The 20,647-nt window shown below is 40.2% G+C and overlaps 1 protein-coding gene across 4 annotated transcripts in view; it reads left to right on the top strand.

The window, feature by feature from the left end:
* The first annotated feature begins 11,243 nt into the window (after nt 1-11,243).
* CPED1 (cadherin like and PC-esterase domain containing 1) overlaps nt 11,244-20,647 on the top strand; it is a 153,434-nt gene continuing 144,030 nt past the window's right edge. The window contains exons 1-2 of one of the 4 annotated variants that reach the window (XM_061467630.1): nt 11,244-11,632; nt 12,109-12,569. In XM_061467630.1, coding sequence (XP_061323614.1) covers nt 12,318-12,569 — 252 coding nt within the window. In that variant the 5' untranslated portion in view covers nt 11,244-11,632; nt 12,109-12,317. The other 3 variants (XM_061467629.1, XM_061467626.1, XM_061467628.1) reach the window with 3 other exon arrangements.

Here is a 20,647-nt window from a genome sequence, read left to right as displayed (position 1 = left end):
AAATAAAGGGAGTTAGGCTCTCTAGTTAGTAGTGGGAATATGTGCAGAAAATGCAGCTTTTGCCCAAAACAGAATGAAACCAGGCTTCTGTCTCAGCTTTTATTTAAAAATGAGAAGCATTTAAAATCCATGAACAGGGGGAAAGCAGATGTGTAAGAAAAATGTGATTACAGATGATAAATAGACTTTGGTAAAAGAACAGGATAAAAGTTGGGGAAAATAACAAAGAGCAGTGTAACCAAGTTTCCATTAAAACCAGGAATGGAGCCTGCTGTGTGTGCATTTCTGTGCAAAACTCAGTCTAAAAAACACTTGAGGACTAGGATATCTGGTTTTAAGTGAGCCTATTGAGACAATAAAGATAACAGACTATTTGTTCTGGTGGAAACTGGTGCCATGCTATGAATTGAAGTTAAAAATGCAGTAGCTAATCTAGATTCCCTTTAGACCGAATGTCTTAAGCCTCTAGGGCTAAAAAGTAAGTCCCTTGAGAATATATATCAAAATCCTTCACTCTGGTGGTACCCTTGCCTAAGATAGTGCAGAGATTGCAAGTCCAAAATATTTCAATTTTTAGTGTGATCATTAGTTCACTGTTTCATTGGACAATATATTTTTTCATGGAGGAGTTAGAGAACTCAGGAGGGGTAAATAATAGCAATGTTTGTACTTGTGTTCTCAGAATTAACAAAAATGGAAAGTTAAAGGTAGCAGAACAATCTTGTGATTCTGAGTGATGAGGTAGAAGATGAAATTGAACATTTGCTAACATAATCAAGCATAAAATAAGATTTTAAATAATAATTGCCAGTTTACCTGCAGCAGGGCCTCTAAAGTAGCTATTGCTGCTTTCAGAGGAAAGTGATTTTGGAGTTAATCTAGGTAATTCTATAGTGGGTTCCTGTGACAGTCCTAAAATCCTCTGGCATACTCCACTGAGCACCCTCTGATAAAAGACACTGGGTGAGGTGATCCTTCAGCAGCTCTTTCAGTCTCTTCTCAGTGCTCCAGCATGTGGGTGAATTTTTAGGATGAGAAGGTATTTGTAGTACTGCAAACTGAAAACCAATGTGCCAAGCACTATAATAGAACAAAAAGTGTATTTGCATTGTGAAGGCATAACAGTTTGCGCTCAGCCATAGGTTTTATTTATTCTAGGTCTGAAATGAAATAGAGAAAATGACACGCTTCCTGATCTGAAAATCTTGCTGGGTTGTCTCTCTGAATAGCACAGAATAATGTGCATTGCTGTATTGTTTACTGCTTCTTGCAAAATTTTGTTCAACTGTGCACAATAAAGATGAGAAATTCTGTTTCCTTTTTCTGTCCCCCCTGTCCACACTGCAGGAATACAGCCTCTGCAGTTCTGTTACTCGTCTCAGGATTGCCCAAAATACTCTGAGAATAATGTAGTGAAAAGAAGAAAAATGCCACGCTTCAGTGTATCTAATTTACAGTAATATTCCTCTAGCAGTTTCAAATCCATATTTTGCTCTTATAAACATTCTGTAATGACACACAGCAGCTTTTTTCCTCTAAATAAATCTTGTACTTAGGAGCAATTTGCACATGTGAACAATTTGCATGATTACTTACAGACTTGTGCTTGTGTACATCACAATTATTCTATTTCAGGAAAAAAATATATAGATATAGGTAAAATCTTATATTTTAGAAAAAAAAAGTATCCTACATTAGTTCATAATAGATCTCAAGTCTTTATTTTAAACTTGACTTTAACTGTTTCCTAACTGTATTCGCTTTGTCTACTAAAAAAATAAATCCTGACGGTATTGAACAAAAATACCCCTAGTGTATTACGGGAGTAGAGGAGTACTTGCCTCATGATGGGCAAGGAATCTACCTAATGCAGTAAAAAAATAGGAACAGTGTTAGCACCTGCAGCTGGTTTAATATTTTTAAAGCCCTAATATTTACCTGTACCTTGTACTTTACATTATAAAAACTTGAGTGTTGTGACTGCTCCATTCCTTTCTAAATATTTATTCAGCAGTGTCATATACATTGAATCAGATGGGTATGCCCACAGCATATGTGAAGATAATTTGATGTTGAGTCCACCTGCAAAACCATGGCCTTCTGATTTCAAAGCAAGTTTTACTATTTCTTCTCGGGAAAAGGCATGTGGGATAGTTGTCTGGATTAACTTTGCAAGTGTGATTGTAGTTAAGTGCTGGAAGGGGTCAGTCAGAAAAGTGTTATGGAATTAGGGAATCCTTTCTTGTCAGAAATGAAGTACAGGAATAGTCTTCCCTGTGCCGATAAAGGAAGTGAATTTTACAGCTCTGTTTTGTGTTGATGAGACTAAAATTACATTTTTATGGGGGGAGAAGGGGGTGTAAAAATAACTTGTCATCATATTTTAAAATTGTTTCAATAGATCTTCAATGATGTGGTTTGCTTGGAAAGGTGACAAGTTGGAGTGTTTCTGCTGTGATGAATTCACCTGGATATGGTATTCTTAGCATAAATGTTTTTAAAATGTGTTTAATTTCCTGTTGTGTTATTTAGGGCTAAATTAATCTCAAGCTTTTAAAGAAAACACATTCTATAGATGGATGGGTTAGTCAATAGTTGAGTGAACTGACAATAAAAATGTGTTCCTTGGTCAGGACTGGAAAATGAAATGGCTTTGCAGTCGATAGTATTGACCAACCCTTATTTTAATTTAGGGAGGTGTACCATCCATTTCCCAGGGATCTTCCCCATAGCCTAATACACTTGGAATGGCTAAGGAATAGAAAGTTAAAAGGACTAGAAAGTTAAAACAGGAGTTATTTTAAAATTGCCCTCAAAAACTAGAATTATGTGTTAATCATTTTATTAAGACTGTGAACTTTCCTAGATGCTGATGTGAAGCATACTTTTGCACACAGAAGTGCTGATTTCAGAAGTAATGATTACCTTTGGGAGAGGCACATCAGAACAGTCCTGCCTGCCTCTGCTGTAATATTGTTTGTTGCTCTTGTAAGACATAAATGCAATCTAAAATACACCCTGAGAGAACATCTCAGTGAAATTTTAGCCCTAGACAGGAAAAATAAAGATGATTCTCAGCAGCAAAAAAGATAAAAATTCAAATTTTGATGGTTAGCATCTCCATTAATGTTCAAGGTTTACCAACTCTAAAGTACTTTCCATTTTGCAAGTGCTTTCCAAACACTCACCTACAGCTATTTACTTAAAGACTTCTGTTAAGAGGGTGAAAGGAATGTATTGGGAATGTCTCTGTATGGAGGCTAACAAGCCTTTTAATGGAAAAGATTCTAACTTTTCCCTATTGTTTGACTCTTAAGCAGTAATATTTAAATTTATGAAGGAAGGAATAATCTAAATATATTGTTCATAATTACATCAGCACATTATAAAACTGTAACCTGATTTCATATTTGGCTAATGATCTCATGATTTTAAATAAACCCCAAATATTTGGTAATTATCTTTCTAAAGATGGTTTTAAACCATGCAAATCAGCTATCAGCCTTATTTACATTTTATTAATTTTCTCTGTTAGCACTGCCTGGTTTTGCATTATTTTCCAAAACAGATGGTGTCCTCAACATGCTTTACTTTTAAAAGTGCATCAAAACATAGTTACACAGAAACAGTAATTGAGTTCAAAATTTTAATAAGAGCTCATTCAGGTACCTCACACTGTATTTCAGAGGGATTCTGATTTGGTTATATTTTGGTTTTGCAAAATCGAATCCTAAAAATGTCTGAATCCCCTTCTAGTCATAGGACAGACCTCCATAATTAAAAGATATAGCAGAACAACCCACAAGAGAGAGACAACCCCCAACAACCCAGTAATCAGTGAACAAAAATGCTTCCATTCAGCTCTCAGCCCCTCTGGACAATTCTGATTAGGTGTGATGTGTGGAAGATGACAGCAAAACATTTTAGATCTCTCAGAGCTGAGAAATACCTTCCTTAAACCTTGCTTTTTCAACAGACCCTTGCCTGGAATGCTAGTTTCATACGTGACCCATCTAATCAAAATCATCCACTGACAGTATGATGTTTGCCTTCCTCCCAGCCGTATCAGCTGTTCAGCATGACGTCCCTCCCTTCCTCCCTCCCTCCATTTCAGCTTTCAGGCTGCTTCCTCCCAGACCACTGCAGTAGCCCTCAGGTATGTTTCGAGCAAGCTGTGCAGCCCAACAGACCAGACCTGGGAGGCACTGCAGTGACTCTGCGTGGGGCAGAACACAAAGAATTCGTCAGACCTCATGCCAGCTGCAGTGGGGACTGTCTGTCTAACCTCCTGCACTCTATTTATTCCGGCCTCCTTGTTTTTGTTCGCTGTAAAAATAGTTAAACCTAACTTTCAGCTTTACTTCTAGAAATGCCATGTGGAGCAGGTTGTCAAAAGTCAGTGCTTAAAAGATGTAATGTACTTAAGGGTATTTCTGAAGTAACTTCTTTGGCACAGTGTCTGCTGTTATCTTTTTCTGCAGCAATCACGCCACAGGAGCTGGACTCATGAGACAAACTATCTGGTTATAATCAGATCGATGAGTTCAGCAGTATACCGTTATCTTTTCCTGCTTGTCCCTGAGAACAACAAAATAGCATGTCTTGCATCTTCACATGCTCTATTTGCTTGAACAGTTAATTTCTCATATACCTGCACTATATGTGACATGCCCCACATTTTGGAACTGGCTTATTGTATATTCTGGCAGCATCACAAGTATGCAACAAAATGGAATAAACTGTTTTGAACTCCAGTATATAATAACGGCTGGTCCTGATGGGGGTGGTAAATATGTGGGTGCCTTGAGAGGCACAGGTGAGCAGCCTACATTTTGTGTGATGCGGATGTCTTCAAACTCTCCTTGATAACAGATGAGCTCTGTTAAACAAATACCCATCAGCACAAAGTCTGTGGAAAAGAAAAGATCAAGTTCTTGCTTCATTGTGCCTAAACCACATGTATGAACTCATCCACTGAAGTCAGTGGAGACCATGATGTGGTTGAAGCTGTACATTTGCATGGATGTTTACTGTACTGGGGCTAACCAAAATTTAAGGAACAAAATGTCTGAAGTGACTGGCTCCTGGAAAACTTGGTCCAAAATTACACAGTGTGTTTGCCTGTCGTGGCAGGGACACCAGCAGCAGCAGCACAGTAAATCATCCAGAGGACAACACAGAGACAGCTGCAGGTACCTGGGAGCACTGCACCCTTGTTTTATGTGCATACAATAAAGGTGACAATATTTTCTTGTTTGTAGGAGACTTCCATTTGTTTCCATGCTGCCAAAAAAGCATCAGGGAACTGCTCAAACCTAGGAGACACAGGGATAGTCATTCAGAAATATGTGAGGGGGTCTCAGCAAAGCAACTAGTCTGCTAAGTAAGAGGATATTCCAGGCTGAAGTGAAAAGGGAACATGGTAATGACGTAACTTAGTTTACACAAAAGGAGAGGAACAGGACCTGAAAGACTGACATCTGACTGCAGAATGCTAACTATTATAAATAAAAGGGTTTGCAAATGTTTCTCGTCCCCCTGCTAAATTCCCTTGCAGTCTGGTCCTTCACATTTGTTGCTGCCATTTCCAGCAACTGCATGGCTGGCTTGCAAGCTTTATTCATTTCCACTGTACTGGAAGCTATATAGGATACATCCTACCGTCACCCTGGAGGCCTATGTGAGGGGTTGTTCCTTTCTCTTTGCAGTATCCTCCAAACCCATATGCTCACCACTTGCTGTCCTGTTCCACCCTGTCTCTTTGGCGTGGAAGCTTTTCTGATGTGGCGCTGCAGGTGGAAGGGAAGGGCCTGTCATGGGGAGGGTGTCCCACACAGAACAGTCAGTGGGCAATACAAATACCCTCCATTGCAAACATCATTTGAGCAGGCATGGAGTGCCTAGGGCTGGGTCAATGACACTGGTATTCTTTGCTTCTTCCCACTCCCATTAGCCATTTTGATGCACTTTCACCTGAACATAGGGAGCTAGAAAGAGCTGCAAGGAAAATACTTACGCAGCTCATAAAGCGCATTCAGAGCCCTTCTGCAGGTAAAAGGCAGAGAACAACTCTGCTTGCAGCGGAAGCGTATGAGAAAGTAGGAAAGTATTTGTGCAAACACCTTTAATATAAGCCCAGAGAATGTAACTGAGAAAAAAAAAAAAGACAACGGGAAGGATCTGGATCACCTGAAAAAGGAGATTAATCACTTTGTTAGAGGAGAATTAGAAGGGAGAGCTGGCATTAGAAAAAGGTTGTAGGAAGAAAGAGGAGCACCTGAGAATGTAAGTTCAGATGTTCTCACCTGAGGTGTGAGAGGGGGACCAGCAACGTGCCAGAGAATGAGATGTGGACCATGACAGAATTTGCTCAAACCGAAAAGGAACACAAATGCTGTCAGAGGTTGTGAGATATTTCACTTTCACCCAAAGATAAATGTGCAGGTTCTTGCAGGGTATTTTTTGATTATCACTGATTCTTATTCAGCTCTCAGCAGTAAGCAGTGAGTCTGAGCAATCAAACTGACTACAAAATCCATAAATCTCCATGTAATCTCAGAATAACTGCTGCAAAGGGGTTATGGCTAGAGTCAGTGAGTAACTGTATGCAGGAATCTATTTCTTCATACTGTAAATTTGCCTTTTAAGCAGTAACTGGTGTCTTTGTAAGTCTTTGGTCTTCATCTGCTTTCCTTTACCCTCACATCAAGCAAGTTTCTGTATTATTAACATATATAAATAGATCCTATGTTTTATTACCGCCCTTCTGCCAAAACAGAGTAGTGGAGTACATGCCTGAGATACAAAGAGATGCTTCTAGACAAATAGCCTAGGCCTTACCTAAAACTATAAAGATGTTTGTGTAGGTTCAGCAGTCTGGTGAGCTGAACATCAAGCTTTGCCACTGCCTAAAATATCCCTTCCTCTGTTTACATCCTCTCTTGATTGTGTTCTCCTGCCATTTAACTTGTGCCAGCACTAAGGGCCCGCTGGACCTCTCCAAGAGTCTATTCAATTCAACTGGTGGAAAAACAACCCAACTGTACAGTTTTTTCTTATTAAATGATCTAATAAGCTACCACCACATGGTAGGTAGGAGCAGAGGTAAGGAGGAGACGCTAAAGGTAGGGGAGAGGGTAGCAAGCAAGATTTTCCTCTTTTCATGGCAGGGAATTACAAGACTGGCTGATTTGCACATGGAGCTGCAGGTCTAACAGATCTTTCTTGGGGCAAAATATCCAGCAGTCACAGTTATTAACACACTGATTAAATTTACAGACTAAGGATCTAAACTGGAATATATACCAACTACACATATATATGGGCTGTACCTCCTGTAAGAGAAGTAAACTCATTGCTTGTGTATTCCAGATACTTGTTGCTCTTACATACAGACAATATATTAAATGACATGAACAATAATGAGAAGCAAAACAAAAATGGGAGTCTCCCTAAAACTTTTCTGCTGTTAACATCAGCTGTTTTGCTTCACAAGGATTTGCAGAACCTTCCCTGCAAGCCTGCCCTCACTGTGAGCCAAGGTCAGAGAGCTGAGCCAAAGCAGAATTAAGATGTGAATCTTTGTTATGTGGAGCACTCTGTGGAACAAAACTATGGTGTCATTGGTGGTATCAGTGCTCTATGAATGGGAAAAGGGGAGAGAGTCTGGGGTTTACTATGCTGGGATTAATTTAAACTTCAGTAGTATTGAATCTTCCAGTCTGCAGAGCAGCAGTGAAATGTATTTCTTCTACTTTTTTCACTCTATGCCGGTCTTCCCCATTCACTACTTATAGGACCACACACAGGATAAGACACTGTGAACCTAATTGCAATATGGATTGAATTCAGGGTGAAGTAAAAAATCCTGGATGGTGCAGCTGAGCAGGATTTCTCCAGTACGGTTTAACTACATGTTTTGCTTGAATATTTACATTGCTATTAATGCCTATTGTTCATAAAGCTTTTATCCAATTTTTGAAGTTAGTGAGAATTTATGGCCCTTAGCTTAATTCTAATATGCTGGAAAATAAAAAAGAAATCAAAAAGAGTTGACCATAAACATTGAAAATTGCATATAGGCTTGCACTGGGAAGATGACAGACATGATTACAAGGACTTGGCTATCAGTTAATTTAGAAATGAGCTGTTTGAGCTTATTTTTCCTGTGAGCTCATTTATCACTGAAATGGTTGCTAGGATGCTGTGCTTTGAAATTTGAAACTTGCTCTAGAAAAGAGCAATTGTGAAGTTTTTTAAACTAATTTTCTTCTTGGCAGCCTCTATACAGCGGAATTAACGATGCAAAATGGTTTTATTATATCAAGACCTGATCTGAAGAGCGCTTATATCTAGACTTAACTTTATTCACAGTTGCAGAATGATTCATGTTAGATCTCTGAGTGAAGTTAAGCATGCATAAAATGGATCTATTCAGCTGGCCTTAAATTCCTGCTAACATTCTTAGTCTAATATTTTCTTCCTGGTCAGCTCCTGGCAATTATCTGTCCAGGTCACTACTTAGGCCACAGAAATCATTCTTTAGTGGTCACTATCTTTCACTACTGAACAAACACAGAGACTTGTGTAAAATGGAAGCTGTGTGAATATGAGCCAGGTTGCTTAAAACCCCAGTGAGATATGAATGGTGCACATTACATGCCTCCACAGCACATTGGCTAAGCCCTTTCAAATCCTAGTCTCTGGCAATTTTTAGCAAGTCTTGTGACATTTCTCTCGCCTTTTCTGTGTCCGGGTATCTTTAAACACTTACAGTCTACTCCAGATGATGCGGATGAAACTCAGATTGTTGCTGCAAGCACTAAAGATTGCTCTTGCCAATCATGGCCGCTGTGCTTTGGCAGAAGTGATCCCCACAGGACGTTGCCTCATACAGAGCAGGAGAGCAGCTGGCTGCTGTGGGGAGCATCCAGCCAAGCAGTCCTGGGTGAGTGGGAGGAGCAGGGATAGGCAAGTCGGTACATAGCCCTTAATCCCTGCAGTGGGAGCAGCCACTGGAAAGAACAGACCTGGGAATCCCAAATAGGAAATCGATACTAAATTTGTATGTCACAAAGAGGAGATTTGTAGCTTTCTGTTAAGAATTCTGAAATATGTACATATACCTGCAAGTATAAATACCAACTGGATATTTCTGATCTTAGAGGTAATTGTCTGCTGCAGTTATCAGAATATTATGCACTGAAGCATCTTTCTTGTGAGTTTGGGACCCAGAAGGCCTAACTCTATCCACTTACATCCTTTTCCTGAGTAACTAATTTGTGCCAGGGAAATTATTCCTGATTTGCAATAGTCTTGGCTTAATTTCTGACGTGTCAGGATGTGACCAGGTAAGTCAGTAGGCATGTAGGCACAGAGATGTGGTGGAATCCTGATTCAAAAGATGTCAGGAATCACGTTCATTGCACTCTAGCTGTGATTGAGAAAAGTATTTACGGCTTCAGAAATGTTTATTACATTCTATTGTCATGAAAGAAACCACAGAGCATAGGGAAAAAGCCAGCTCCTTGGAACATCTGGGAAAAGCAGATGAACAGAAGGCTGATCCGCCGGAGTAAACAGGAGGCAGAGTGATCTGCCTGCCCTTTGCTGATATCTCTTCATCTCTGTGCAGTATCAGTTTTGGTGCAGTAAATGAGTAAAACTTGTCCACTTGACCTGAATACTTGGGGCCCTTGTGTGATTTTGGGGCTGCAGGAAGGATGAATTGACTCTGAGACAGTGGGGAAAATGTGAGGATGAAGCCCCCTCATGAGCTTGAAGGGGAAAAATAATGTTGGGCTGGAGGGAGAGCATGGTTATTTGCTGTGCTGAGGTAACTGGGGGAGCAGGGTGTGAGGACAGAGAGGGTTACTTTATTCTAGTGTGAGACTCTTCAAGGGTGTATGATCTCCATATCATGAAGCAACCATTAATACAAATATTTATAAACTGGATTCAATCAAGTCTTATAGCAACAAAGCAGTAAAGCTAGCAATAAAGCTCTGACTAAAATCCTCCCACTACGAATCTGCGAGAATTTGGCAACCATGCAAATGCCACCCATACAGCTGGTGGTTGTGGGCCCAGAAACAGGGCATGCCAAAAACCACAGGACAATATTTTCAAACAATAAAGACACTCTGCTATGGTCCCTCCTCTGCGATGGGATTACTGTGGCTCTCCAGCTGGCTGTATTATCTTTGCAATCCTCCTTTGAACATACCAGCTCCCTGTGTACTCTCTCCATTGTATGCAGAGACCTACTCCAAAGCCAGCGGCAGGGAACCTATGGTTTCCCAATGTCCACTAGCCAGATTTATTGGCTTGCCAGAGGCTTTGCAGCACAGGCTGCCTGGAGCAGGGCCTGAGGATGTTGGTGTGCTGGCAAGGAAAGAGCATGAGCAACATGTCTCCGGGCAAACAGAGGTGGGAGTTTGTGTGGATGGCAAGCATCTATCATGGGAGGGTGCAGGCAAGTGTTGTGCTCTTTATTGCTCAGGATGACCTGGGAGTCTCATTTAGAAAACAGCAGCCCTAGACAGAAAACTAAAATGCAGTGCATGAGACAGCTGAGGTTCTGTGCAAGGTGTTGGATCACTTCTGTGGCATTTTTCTGTATGTGTACAAATTAATGGGTTTAGATGGGGGAAAAAAACCCCAAAGGATCTGAATACTGAATAAACACTAACACTTCAAACAAATCTATAATTTTCATTGCTGTATATATGCCTCTAACTTGCTAATGTGGCTGCTGCTGTCAAATTTTGTAAATTGCCTCAAAGTTATCATAACAACACTCATTTCTTTCATATAAGGCAATGTAACAAGGACTCTTTCTTTACAAAAATAACTAAGGATGGAGGATAAAATAGACAACTTGTATACAGATATTTCTGGCTAAAGGAACTGGATTATATGAGAAATTTTGGTCTATAAAAATAACAGAGTTTGTCAACTGTTCCCATCCATCTCGTCCCCGTCCTGTGTCAGTAGGGGGAAGTAGTAACTAAGACCTTCTGTGGCTTAGATACTAAGTGCGTACGCTGGAGTATTTTTGCCTGCTCTCCTTTCTTTCCCTCTTTGACATCAGTAAGAAGTTTTATTTATACACTGCTACAAGATATTACATCTACTGTGGAAAATTACTGACAACTGCTTTGTCAGTGGCGCTTATGTCCAAGTAAATCTGCTTCCTTTTACAACATTTCTGATCATCTGGATAATAATATTGCAGGTGCTGCTCAGATTTCTGCTGGCTGCAAGATATTAATATTGTTTCAATTAGTCTGGTTGCTGTAACAGCAGATTTCTAAAAATTGCAGTGATGGTGGCTTGGAGGCATGCAGTGTGAGCAAGGACACCTCTTGTTCCCCATCCAGATCCCAGGCTGTGACTCCAAACCCTGTGCCTGCTTGGAGCAGAGCTAGTTTAGCCCCACCCTCTGAGCAGTCCAGCCTTTATTTATATGAAATCTGTGGTCCAACTGGCTTCAGATGGCGTGTGTATGTGCGTGTGCCTGCCTTCTGAGTGTGTGAGACGAGCTGGGATCATGAGCCAGGGTTGTTCCAAGTGGTTTTAATCAGCAGCCCATTAGAGGAGAACGGAAAACTTCCAACAGGATAAGAACCGAGTAAGTAAACGTAACTTTGAACTTGCAATCTGGACAGAGCAAATGCAAACTAAAATCTTCATAGTCTGTCAGTTTTCAGATAAATGATCACTTTTAGAGAGAAAGCGGTGTATGCTGACAGGAAGGAGGCAATTTAAAAGGACTGGAATGAAGGAAACTGTAAAAACAAAGTGGGAATTGAGAATGCAAGAGAGGAAAAAAAAAACAGCAAACGATTGTTCACAAAGTTGGTACACTCTCATACTCTTTTCAGCTGTGGACAGGATGTGTTTAGCTTTAACCTCTTGCTTTCTTGGATGCTATCGTGTGGCTGTGTAGTTCCTCCTGCAACGTGAGTGAAGATTCCTGCTCCTCACCTGTCTGCCAACAGGTCTGTTCTCCCGACAGCGCGGTGTGGAAGAGCTGGCTGTGGCTCCTTGCAGAACACCCCATGGCACGCTGCTCTTCGCTGCTGCTGACTTCTTGTTTTTTCACAGGTTGTTCCTGTACCCCCATGGGACAAAATTTCCTGAGCCTCTGCTCCTCTGGAACCTGTAACTTCATGCCAGGCACCACGAAAGCGCTCAGCAGCAGAAATGGGCAAGACTCTTGCTAGTTTTGGGTAAAGTCTGCCTTTGATAAGTCGCAGCTACTTGGATTGCATCTGCAATGTGGCAAAGGGCGAAGTGAGGACAGCGAAGAGGCCATGGTTTGCGGGCAAGTCCCCAGGTGCCGCAGGCTTTGTCGCCCTCGTCCCTTCCTTCTGGCCTTAGTGGTGGCCATCTGTCTGTTCTGCCAGACCCTGTCTCCTCTCATGACCAGCAGCATCCTTTCGACAGTTGTTAATGGGATCACACCCAACAAACTGACCAAATCCAAGCAGGGGAGATACAAGGAGGTCTCCCCAAGCAACATTTACTGCTTCCTCCCTAGCACTAACTCACAGACAGTGAAAAAGGTAAGTCAGCTGGAGCATAGCGCTGAGCAATAATTAGCAAAGCGATGGATAGCGAGTCTGGCAGGATCATCTGAGTCCATCATCTAAAATTAGCCTAAGCTTGGAAGTCTGAGATCTGTATACAAACAAATGGGTGATATAATGACAGCAGCATATGCGCAAGCACATCGCTATTACCAGCTCCTTGGTCTGGTGTCATTAACACAGGAATCTTGAAATCTTCTACTGAAATATGGCATTGCTCTGTGACTCCCAGGGGATTGCAGTTTGCTGCACAGACCATATTTTATTTTGGCTTTAGGTATTGGTTTAGAGGCTTTACAGTACAGGCATGTAAATCAGGAGTCAGTGGGGTTTCATGAGAGTGACTGGGGCTGTTAGCTAGCACCAGGACTGCAGCTGCCCTGTGTTAAAGTTATCTCCTGGTCTGTTTTGAACTTCACTGGGATTCTGCTGAGAAGCTGCACTTGAGAAGTAGAAAAGACACTTTTCACATTTTCAAATCTCACTATTTACTTTGGAATCTTTGTCCCACAAATTTAACTTCGTCCTTAGGTTACCTGACCTCATGTTTATTTTATACAGGGTTCCTAGAATGAGTGTTAAAAGCCAACAAATGCAGACACTGTTATTTTAGTTGGAAAATGTGGTTTGTTAAATGGTCCAGACTGAGGTAGTTATTTTTACTCTGGAATCTGTGATCAGCACTAGCACAAATGTTTCGGGTTTTCTTCAATCCTGTAAGGAGCTGCTAATAGTGCAGGAGATAGCACACTGTGAAATTATCATTATACTGTCATTTTATATACAACTGTATGAGGACTGTAAACATTAATCTGATAACTTCACAGGTTATGGACAGCATCCACACGAAGCAGTTAAAAATATATTAGAAGACTGCTTCTTTGATAAGACAGGGTTCACAGCCTGGAAAGTCAGTAATATTGATTTTAGGAGACCGGTTGTAAAGTGCATCTTCTGCAAAGTCAAAAAGAGATATGTGAAATAACTATGGCATGAACTTTTTAAGCTTAAATCTTAAAAAATGGATATTTTTTTCTAGCAAAGGTCAGAGAGATTTATCTTAGAGTTGCAGAAATCTACTCAATGCTGCATTTGTCATAATTTTACATTTTAATGACCTTTTAGTACACTAGGTACCAAGATTTGGATTTGTTCAACAATGTGACACGAAGAATTACAATTTAAAGGGCAGTAAGCACAGCTGACAGATGCAGGTCCTATTGTGTTACAGCTTTTGACACTTAGAGCCCATTTCTTTTTACTTGTTGCTATTGTAACAGCAAAGAACATTTCACATCTTTCCTTGGGCTACCTAAAGACTGTAAGAACTTGTGAAATAATAGCAAGTGTGCTGTTTGGCTGAAAGTATTTGTAATTTCTTCTTTCCCAATTTTCATGAGAAAAAATATGGATTAACACAGAACTTGGCATGCTCTCTATTTGAAATGAGAAGGAAACTCCTGTTTTTACAACATGCAGTACTTTCTGCCCTCCAGCATACATGGTTGGATGTGACTATCACACGCACATGCTGAACCTATATTACAGATGTCAATGCATATGTTAACCCTTTATAGGTGTGTTTTCCAGGGCTGTGCTGCTCTAACACATTCCTCTTCAAGTTCTGAAGACCACCCATAGCCGGCTCCTTGTTTGTCTTGAAAGTTTCCCCTAGAGCATGATGTACAAAATGTCTTGCACATGTTGGGATGTTACTCTAAGTTTCCAGAGGATACTCTGCTGGTTGTGTGGGCTGAATAGTAGTCTCAGGGGACAGAAAAGACAAGTATCGCCGACAATCTCCACCACTTTGCTTTGAAAGTGTGCTCTTGAGCTGTGTGTTTTCGCCCACTGCTCATTCAAATAGCTGAACTGTTGTTACCTTGCTTGATTGTATTCGGTACCTGATAACATCTAAGACAGATGTCATGGTCGAAACTTTACACTGTTTTATTTTACTGTCACGTGCCCAGCCACAGTAGCTAGTTTGGAAAACAAGTTTTCATTAAAGCTCTGGTTTAAATCTTTGTGTATGAACCTGGAAAAATACTTTTAAATATGGTCCAAATTATTCACATTTTTAAATAACTACTTACTCTGTAAATAGTCCAGCAAGCAAACTTGTTCTAACAGAAAAAAATCATTTGTGCAGTTAAACAGTGACTTAAAGCAAGCACGGCAGTGGGTCTTCTGAAATCAAAGTTCATGAATAATTTTAAGGAAAAGAAGACCCTGCTGGAGATAATATTCTTTAGATAACACTTAGTGTTTCTGGGTTCTGAGCCACAGTATCTGTCACACTGCAGAATGTCTTCTGACTGCGTAGGGGCAGGTTTAACTCTTACTTCCTTCAGAGAAACAGGCAGTATTGTGTTGAGCATGCTGCGAGGCTTTGGTTATGATATTGTTATTGCATGAGCAAAATCCCCTTCCAAAGTCTGATATTTTCTCTATAGCAGCTTTTATGAGCCATTGGGGAAGCAGAGAGAGAGATCTGAGGAAAAGTACAGCTTTGCCATTGCATCTCTGATCTCAAAATTCGTCTCATTTCGGTAAGGAAAGTTCCAGACAAATGTGGAAAAAGTATGGGGCTGGAAATTACCAGTTTGGTCTGTAAGTGTGTCTTTACATCCAAGATGCCCTGGGATGGAGCCATTGCAAGCTGTCTTTTTGAAATTGCAAAAATTGCAGATTTCATTCATAGCCTGGAAAACCTGACAGCTCATAGAACTTCTCTCAGGTACCACACATTACAGGAGTTTTAAAAGCTGCTGGAAAGCCAGTTTTGTAGCCTTGTTTTCATGTGAACAGAGGTCAACATTTTCTAGTATAAAATGAAATATTAACACCTGTAGCATGAAAAATGGAAGGCTTATTTTTGAATCTCCGACATTAATGGCATTAGAGGGTGATATCACATCCAGCAACAGGCTGTCTTCAGGTTCAGCCAGGCACGCTCACCTCCTGTATGATGAAATATTTGCAGACACATATAGTGAGCAGAAGAGCTGGTGCATCAAATTGAAATAGGTGTCAACAAAAAAGCTCCTTGAAAACCTTGTGTGTAGATTTGCCTAGCAGGGTATTGTGCCAAAAATACTTTTGGTACCAGCCAGATGTAAAAACATTCCATTCAAGTAATCTAGCTCTGCTTCTCAGCCAGCTCTGAGGAGTAAATTAGCTGGTTACACTGTGTTTCCACTCTCTGAATTAATTCAACCAGAGCCAGCTTAGCTGTCTCTTCCCAGCAGTGCATTTTGCCCAGGTAGAAGTAGGACCTCTGCTATGGGGAGAAAGAAGTAAGACAGTATTGCTCATGTGGTAGGCACTGTTTCAGCATACTAGCTTTCTAACCATAGGCAATGTATAAAAAAAAAATCAGATTTTTAAATTTTAAGATGGGTCCTGAGAGAGATTATGCCATGGATACTCACAAGGGCCTTGCTTCACATCCCCTGACTAAGGCCACTGAGAAAAGGAAAATAAACAGGACATGCAGCTGATTATATGAGAATTCAATGGGTGGGTGAGGCTGGCATCTTCATACGTAAAATGTCACACATATGGTGAAAGAAAGCAATCTTCACTTTCAAGACCCTCAAGCTGCCACTTATGTTTGGTATAAAAGATGTATCTCAAGAGGAGCTATAATGAGGTGAGCACACAGGAAAAATGAGAAAAGGTTTTTTATGGCTTCCTTCTGAACAAATAGGATAGGATACCATTTACTGGGAGTGGACAGTATGGAAGATGCAAGATAATGACAGCTTGATGTGGCCATATCTCAGATATGCTATGTAGAAAAACGAAAAGAAGAAAAAGAGGGAGAAACATCATGCTTTAGTCCTAAACAAGACTTGGAGGAAGATGCAGCTGAACATCTTGCACAGGTTACAGGTCCAGGTACCTATATTTTGTAAATTGGGAGGGAAATTACTAAAAAGATGAGAAATTGTTACTAGGCAATTAGAACGCTGACCAGCCAGAGTGGAATTATCCTCTCTTTACTTGAGTGCTCCACTGTATCTTGTCAGACCCAGAAAGTTGGACTTCATAGTCAGTAGAAATAACCGCCTCTAATGCTAAATTCATCATGACTTGTATGCAGACATTTAAACCAAATGTGATTAACTTCACCCTCTAAACATATATGTCTGGAGTTTTTTTCTTTGATTTTTTTTTTTTGATAAAATATGACTGTTTCAGTCAGTATAAGCAGGGAATGAAGGGGGCAAGAGAAGGCTGTCATGGAAGAAGGCACGGGGAAAGAAGGTGGTGTGGGAGGCAGAGTAGGGAACTATGACTGCAAGTAATCATAGAATCATAGAATAGTATCCTCAGAAGGCACAGAAGAGATTGTGCACAGAGGGGTCTGGACTTGTGCAGGGGAAGAGAAAGGGAGATGGGAATGGAAGTGGAAAGAAAAGAAGACAAAGCTAATGGGAACTTTTGAAATGTAAATATGTGAAAAAGGAGAAATGAAGCTGGATGATAGAATGACAAAGGGTGATTTTTGCTATTATGCAGAAATGCAGTGTGGTGAGAGTTCTGAATAGAAAAGAGTACTTCATGCATAATAAGGGCTGATACATTTTTGAAGTAAATTAAATCTTTAAAGATTATTTATTTTATAGAATACAGTAGGGGAATGAGAACTCTTTTCTTACAAGACAAAGAATTTTGATAGTATGAAACCTTTGCTAATAGAAAGCAATTGTCAGATGGTATATGGTATCAGCAACTGGTTTCCTTGGAATGAAACCCTACAAAAGCAAGAAATTTTTTTTCTTACTTTTCAATGTAAAATGCAAAAGGCTCTGAGGAAACAGCTATTTTTATGAAGCAGATAGCTAAAGATGTTTTGGTGATAAAGGGCAGGGTTATTGTGATAGCAGTCAGGAAAGAGGGACAGGGTGGAGACTTTCTGCAGGAAGGGAACTTTGAGAAGGATGCTTCGGCAGCAAATGGGAAATGAAGGCAGAATCTCACTCATGCACTTCATTGGAGCCCTTTCCTCAGAAGTGCCTGTTTTGATAAGATGGTAGGATTGGCTCATTGTCTGTTCTCAAGGCAGTCGGTACCATCAACTGCATGCAGTCATAAAGCAAAGGCATTTTGATAAAATAGCTCTGTACTTCCAGCTCAGAGTGCTGGTGATGACTATGCAAATAGTCTAGTTTTGCTCTTGGATTTATGAAGACGTCAGAAACCAGCCATCAGAGTAGTGCCAATAATCTAGTTGCTTGCTCTGTATTTATTCAGCAAACAACTGGAAGCAAAATTACATTCCAACCATTTAATTCTACAACCCGGTTCTTTCTGATTAGGAAATCTAGCAGAACATAAAGCCAACATACTTAAATATCCTCCTGAAAGTGAAACGGGAAATAAACTTCTCTGTTACTTCTTGATACATGAGCTATGTGCACTTCAAATATAACGGTAGTATGAACAACTTACTATTTCTATGAACTTTTATGCAAACATGAAAAAGAATTTAAAAGTCACATCTGGAATTAATAAAGGCCTGCACAGTCCTGCAGATGAATGACTTCAGGCATTAGAACCACATGCTAAGGTTTTATTTTTGATTTTATTAATGCTGTTTAATATCAGTGCAGTAGTTTCTAGGAGTCCCACTCATGGGTTTTCTGTAATGTTATGCTAGGTGGTATTTAGCAGTGAAGGTAGGTCCACACTTCCTCTGCTGGCTTAAATGGGAATTAGACAGTTCGCTGCCTGTGAACATTGCTGGTAGTGCCAAAGTTGTTTATATAAGGCTGGTTCTCTTTCATGGAATTGTTGTTTCACTCCCATTTCATGCAAAGGCCTTTTGGTTTGCACAGTGTCTCCTCCACCTGTTTTGCAGCAGCCCAGTACCTGCAGAAACCAGTGGGGTTAAAATAAACTGCAGTCAAGTTATTTGAAGCAGTTGGACAAGACTCTGACAGTCTTGGATAGCTTGGAGTAAAAGAGTGGCTGCCTGTAATCAACACAGGGACTAATGCCACCAGAACTGGGTGGCTGAAAAGATGATTCATAGTTTTTGAGTTCTTTCCTGAGAGGAGCTTAGGCAGACAGGAGTTGGGCCATTATGTTAGGAAGAAGCATTTTGTTTCTGCAGTTGAAGTGATGGTCAATGAAATTCTATGGCAACAATTCAAATTGTATATTTGTTTCCTTGCCAGGCAGAGACAATGCATCAATATTTATGGAATTACGCAGTCTTCTTGGAATCTGAAAAAAAAAAAAAATAAAAAAAATCCAAGGAACTGTTTTTCTCTCCTCAACTTGAAATATCTTTGCTATTTTCTTCTTGGCCAAACCAGCAACAGTAATAATATATTATCAGATTCAGTTACTGACAAAATTTTGGATTTTTAACAACCCAGAAATTCTGTACAACAGAGGAAAGCTTCAAGACTAAAACAATCTATTAGGTCTTTATACATTCATGACTTCAATAAAATAAAATGAAGTTTCAAGGAAAATGTCAAAACATTTTCTCTTTAACAGGGAACTTTGCAGCTATGTGGAACTTGCAGGCAGACAGAACTAAGAATTGCAACTCAGATAACAGAAGTCTATTTTCAGTCAGACAAGGATGGTTACGTAATTCTTGAGCATTCATATTATGTAAACTGGACTGTTTATCTCATTTGTTAAGATCTCAGAGGAATAGAAGTTTAATACTTTTTTAATTCATAATAAATTTTATGGAGCTAAATTTGTTTTCCTTTGCGTTTTTCATGTTCTTTCATAAACTGAAAGCAAAATCATAGAATTCATTTTAATGCATTTTTAGCACTTTTCTGCCCACTGTGGTTTGTTTAGACCAGTTGTTAAGGCTGTGGGTCATCTGTAACAGCCTACTGCACTAAAATGAGGTCAGTGACTCAGAAACCTCAGCAAAGTGCAGTGGTTTTCAAGCTGTAAAAGCAGGTATGTCATGTCAAAACTGACACAGGCCTCATCCTAAATCACATGGTAAATCTTAGCTTTGCTGTAAAGCCTCATTAATGTCTGTGTAGACAGCCATACTATTGTCTAGGTAAGACATGGGCCACAGATGCTCTTTACTGATCCCTTTCACATAAGATGTATTGAATCTGTAATAAACTGACCTCCTAACAAATAGCCTGGAAAAACTGGGGAAGAGCTAAAAAATGGTTGGGATATGAAAACATTGGACCATTCAACAATTATTCTCTAATATCCAAAATTTTATGGAGTCAGTTTTTTGGTCTAAGCCTGCTGTCCATTAAAGTTGCAGGAATGCCAAAAAAGTCAGAACCATAAAACATGGAAATATGCGACCAGCTTATTTTCATCTACTGCACTCTGCTTCTTTTATACCAGCTCTCTGCCCAGACTGCATTTTTATGATTGAGAAACATTTTATAAAAACCAGAAGACTCTTTTTAAGTGTATAAACATGACTGCCATTGCTATAACATTGGAAATTCTGAAAAACATCCAGTAGTAACTAGATCAGCATGGCCAGTGATGTAAGGCATTTTATAGAGAGCTTTGGAAAAATATATGGAATCACTTGCTATAAGCATGCAGTTGGGCAGAATTATTTTAACTTCTATGTAGCTAATGGGTAGTTTAGAAGAAAAGAAGAAAATGTGAGGTGTTACAGTGCACTGGTTTGGCAAGAAAACAGAGGACACATTGCATCTTGTAACCTGGACTGCAAATAGCTCTGAAAGGGCAGAGGAAATAAATTTGGCAACACTACGCATGGATCTCAAGAAAACACCGTAAAAGGTGTTGAGCTACTTCATATTATTTAATAGTACCGGATTAGACATCAGGTCAAGCTGTTAAATTTAGGACCACAGTGTCCTAGAGATCTCTTCGTGGCTTTTGGGGAAGCTGTGGATAAAAGCATCTCGGGTCCAGCGCCTGGGTGGCGGGAGGGGAGGCTGGGAATGCAGGCCAGCATGTCCCCAGCCAGGCCGGCCCAGTCCCTCCCAGCCTTGAATCGGGATGCTTTGGGCACCAGCAGCCTGGGGGATTTTATGTGTCTCTGGACTGTGTGTTCTAAG

Source organism: Pezoporus flaviventris, unplaced genomic scaffold (genome assembly GCF_033815535.1).
Source record: "Pezoporus flaviventris isolate CSIRO_AGI_PZ_B2104156 unplaced genomic scaffold, CSIRO_AGI_Pfla_v1 ptg000045l, whole genome shotgun sequence".
Classification (NCBI taxonomy): Eukaryota; Metazoa; Chordata; class Aves; order Psittaciformes; family Psittacidae; genus Pezoporus; species Pezoporus flaviventris.
The sequence above is the reverse complement of the archived record's forward strand: the minus strand, read 5'-3'. Positions and strand labels throughout refer to the sequence as shown.